Source organism: Polistes canadensis, unplaced genomic scaffold (genome assembly GCF_001313835.1).
Source record: "Polistes canadensis isolate GaletaPanama2010 unplaced genomic scaffold, ASM131383v1 scaffold_198, whole genome shotgun sequence".
NCBI lineage: Eukaryota > Metazoa > Arthropoda > Insecta > Hymenoptera > Vespidae > Polistes > Polistes canadensis.
In genome coordinates, this window is record NW_014569745.1 from 158,858 (window position 1) to 163,972 (window position 5,115).

General features: G+C 32.5%; 1 protein-coding gene across 1 annotated transcript in view; it reads left to right on the top strand.

The window, feature by feature from the left end:
• LOC106789716 (dipeptidase 1) overlaps window positions 1–5,115 on the top strand; it is a 94,086-nt gene that overhangs the window by 39,338 nt on the left and 49,633 nt on the right. The window contains exon 4 of the mRNA XM_014754174.1: window positions 3,163–3,295. Coding sequence (XP_014609660.1) covers window positions 3,163–3,295 — 133 coding nt within the window. The remainder of the gene's footprint in view (window positions 1–3,162; window positions 3,296–5,115) is intronic.

Below are 5,115 nucleotides of genomic sequence, written 5' to 3' on the forward strand. Positions count from 1 at the left end.
ACAAAATTTATATTGTACTTATGAATACGTGTGAAGGAAAAAATATACAAAATTTACATTACTGATATATACCATTTCATACAATTTAAGATATAAAAGATCTTAAAAAAAGTGAAATCTAAGTAAAACCTTTCTAAACGTTTAAACGTGAATATTTAGGGGAATATCGTATATATAACCCATTTTATCGTGGCCTTTTAAGAAACCGAAAGGACTTTAGGGGAGAACGTTTACGATTGTATCTTCTCCCTTGAAACGAACGTTCTTCGAATACCTACTTGCTATTTATTCGACGGTAGATCGGGTTTCCACAATCATAGGTCACCTTTAAATAGAATCCCAAATGCTGAACTACGCTTCTACCACCACCACCACCACCACCACCAATCTTTCTTTTTCTATCTCTCTCTCTCTCTCACATAGCAGTATTTTTATGAACGTCTGACCTAAAACTCGACTGCGACTACTGCGAGTGTTTTTGTGGGAATACCAACACTAATGTAAACGAAAGGAAAGAAATATGTATGTTTTATATAAACGCACACAATTTTGCCAAGGTCCGACGTTAACCATGCCATAACTACTGTGCCTCTTCTAGTACGTTCTTGTTTATGTGTATGTGCATATATATATGCGTATACATATATCTGTGTATCCGTAAAACATGGAAACTAACCTAAGAAGGACACACGAACATTTCCTTTCCGTTTTCTCGTTAAATACTTGCGACTATAAAAATACAAAACTTACCGATATCCATACTCTCGAGTATTTTCACACAAAACAAATATTCAATTTTTACGTTTACGTGTGTTTTTTATTTACTGAATTACGATCGATGTTACTCGCGTTAAGTATAAAACACTTGAAATAATATTTCTAAATGTCGTACACTGATATTTACGATGCCTTACGTAAAACGTGATCATAAAAAATACTAATGAAAAATTATTCAAATAATAATCATTTCGAATAAATCGAAACACAAGATGGATTTTAAATAACTTTTGTGTGTTATTCCTTGCTAAAATATTAAACGATTTTACGATTTAGAATAAAATTAGATATCCGTAAATAGGATTGAGAAACTTTTCTTGGATAGAAATGGAAATTCATTTTCGAACAAATTGATTCAATGGAGGGGGATAAAAAAGTGGCGATAAAAATATTCGACAATTTTAATATTTCATATTTTATCGACCCGACGACCTCTATCGATTCTCCTCCTTCTCTTTTTTCTTTTTTTTTTTGTTTATTTTCAACCAGAGATGAAGAGAAAATTATAACGAAACGTATATACACATCGTTGAGAATGTATGTAGGACGATTCTTAAATTATTCGAAACGACAAACGTATTTATATTCTTGACTATAAGTTAGGATTTAAAAAACCGTAAGGGGAGAGGAAGGGGAAGGGGAAGGGGATGGGGAGGAATGAGAAAAAGATAGACAGTTCTTGGTAGTACTGGGTTTCACATTTGAAATTCAAAATATTATTCACATTTTCTTTATACTCACGCTTAATTGTTTTCAACGATATCGAGAGAACCCCCATTCTCTTCCTCCCCTTCGTGTTTGAATTAAAGATGAAGGTCTCGGAGCAAACGTACTGGTATTTTTCAAAGTATCATTAAGATTATCGAACGAATAATCGAAACAATATTTCACAAAAACCCATACTATCGACAACTCATTTAAGGGGTTACATGGGCTTACACCGAGAAAAAATAGCATATTTTCAACAATTTTTTTTGTCTATATAAAAAATGGAATTCTTATTCAAACTTTTGATAGCATTTAAGATACATATTTAAAGAACATTTTCTGAATTTTTCGTTGAAAAATATTTTTAACTCAGCCATTGCGACGTCATTTCCGGTGACCCAACCGAAAAAAAGTGTTTTCGCGTTGACAGCAGAACTTATAAACGATGGGGGTTTTTCTGTTGAAAAATTAGGGTCTTTTAGTGAATACTTAAAACTAGAAACTGGACGAAGGAAAAAGAAAAAAATTGAAATTTGGATTTTTGGCAACGTTTTTAGCAAGAACATTCAAATTTCGCTAGAATTTGCACCACATTTTGGTTTCTTAAAATTTGATTTTATGAAAAAAACGAAAATCCTTCGTCCAAGTCCTTGTCAATAGTATCACGAAGACGTGTAGCAAATTTCATGAAAATCGGTTAAATAGTTTTCGAGAAATTTTGACAACCAAATTTAGAAAAAGCGTTTTGAGAAAAACGCGTTTAAGGATTTGAGTGCTTCTCAAGGCTCTATCTTTTAAACTACTACTCCTATCAACTTCAAAATTGAATACAATATTCTAGATGAGTTGTAGAATTGAAAAAAAAATAAAAAAAAAAATTTTTTTGAAAGTCCCAAACTAATGTAACCCCTGAAGGGGTTACATGGGCTTAAACCAGAAAAAAATAACATATTTTCAACAATTTTTTTTGTCTATATAAAAAATGGAATTCTTATTCAAATTTTTCATAGTATTTAAGATACATATTTAAAGAACATTTTCTGAATTTTGGGTTAGAAAATATTTTAAACTCAGCCATTGCGACGTCATTTCCGGTGACCCCACCGAAAAAAAGTGTTTTCGCGTTGACAGCAGAACTTATAAACGGTGGAGATTTTTCTGTTGAAAAAATAGGGTCTTTTAGTGAATACTTAAAACTAGAAACTGGACGAAGGAAAAAGAAACAAATTGAAATTTGGATTTTTGGCAACGTTTTTAGCAAGAATATTCAAATTTCGCTAGAATTTGCATCATATTTTGGTTTCTTAAAATTCGATTTGAGGAAAAAAACGAAAATCCTTCATCCAAGTCCTTGTCAATAGTATCACGAAGACGTGTAGCAAATTTCATGAAAATCGGTTAAATAGTTTTCGAGAAATCTTGACAACTGAATTTAGAAAAAGCGTTTTGAGAAAAACGCGTTTAARGATTTGAGTGCTTCTCAAGGCTCTATCTTTTAAACTACTACTCCTATCAACTTCAAAATTGAATAAAATATTCTAGATGAGTTGCAGAATTTAAAAAGATAAAAAAAAAAAATTTTGTTGAAAGTCCCAAACCCATGTAACCCCTTAATATTCATAACATGAATTGTGTACATATTTATTAATCATATATATTTATTCATTTTGGTTTTAGTTTTGGTCGGCTTACACGCCCTGTCCATCCCAATATCACGACTCCGTTCAACTTGCTTTGGAACAGATCGATGTGATTCGCCGATTGGTCAATAAACATCCCGAAAGTCTGGTTCTTGTTACTACGGCTGAAGGTAATTAAAACACCGAAAAATGCATCATTTTTTATAATCATTATTTTCACGATAACACACGTGTGTCTCCGAATAATTAGAAAAAGAAAATTTCAATTGATCAACATTTATACAGTAATGTTTATCAATATCTGTATAATTAAAAATTTATATTGATACTTTAAACAAAAAAAACAATACAATAATACAAAAATAAAGACAACAATTTTCTTTTTCCATCTGGAAAAATGCCATGCCATGCCACGTCCCACCCCCAAATCATTGAAATGATTTTCACCCTTATATTTTATATAAGAAAAAATACGAACGAGCTTTCATATTAATGCAAGTAAAAGGGAATAAGTATAGGGTCAAATTTATTCGAATAAAATAAAAGAAAAAAGAAAGAAGAAGAAGATGAAGATGAAGAAGAAGGAAAAGGAAAAGGAATAGGAAAAGGGGGTGGAACGGAAAGCACGATCGCGAATCACGATGATAAAAGAAATTAAAATGGAGAGAAACTAAGTGAACGGCGTACCACCAAGGGTAGTTCCATCTCGATTGGGTACCATCAAGGTAACGAGTGTTTCCAAGTTCCAATTCGAAAGGTTCCCTTTGTCTTTGGAGGACGCGAGAAGATTGAGAAAAGGGGAAGAAACGGTGTGAAACTACGACATCTTCCTTCTGTTCATCGTCGTTGTCGTTTTCGTTGTCGTTTTCGTCCCCGTTGTAGTCGTGATGAACCCCGAAGACTTTATTGGAAACGAGAAAACGAACAACTGGTTATAAAAGAAGAGAAAATGGAAAAATGAATGAAAAGAAAAAGAAAGAAGGGTAAGAGAAAGAAAGAGATAGAGAGAGAAGGAAGTAAGGAATTGAAAGAAAATATCTTTTTATCTCTCGCGTTCCCATTCCATTTTTCTCGAATTATATTCCCTTCTCTTCTCCCCCAAAGTTGGAAGAGAAAAATAATAATACATATAAAACGAAAGAAAATGGTAATATTTAAAAATACGAGGAGCAAGATAAAGAAGAAGAAGAAGAAAAATAAAATAAATAAAAAAGATGAAAAAAGAAGGAAGGACATTAGGAAACACAGCAGTCTTCGAAATGACGTTTCCGTTCCTTTCCTTTCCGTTCTGTTCTGTTCTGTTTTGTTGTTCCCAAGTTGTAGAAAAATTGTCTCAAATATCAAGACATTGTTGTTGTTATTGTTGTTATTATTATTATAATACCGAGTGTATTTCACGCGACGGCACGCTTTTCTAAAGTAATGCGAATAGGATGGAAAGATGGAAACGGGCAGGGAGTTTGTACGTCGCCAAGGATGCACTGGATATGGGAAAATTTCATGTGAAATGGAAATACCTTTTCTCGCTGGAATATATACGATCTATGCATGCATGTATATATATGTATATCATCAACGTATGGTGCTTCGATAACTTGAAATACCTAGTCCTTCGTGTAGCCTTATGGATATGGAAATTTATGCACAATATGGACTTTAGAAAAGTTGCGAGAAGAGAAAGGAAATGAAAAGAAAAGAAAATAAGAAGCAGTATAGAGAGAAGAGAAAGTTAAAAGTATAATAAATAATATATATATAATATAGACACTTTTTTTTTAACCAGTTAACTGTGACGATCATTTTGCAAAGTGCGCCCTAGTGTGTGTCGCGATAATCAACCGATGACGGATATAGTCGTCAAACGCAGAGTAAGTAGCGCTGTTGAAATATTCGGTCAAAAAGACGACTTTATTTTAGAAAATCAATGAATTTATGAGTAATATTTAAACAATGGATCAACGTAAACCTATATTTACACATAAGTAACGAA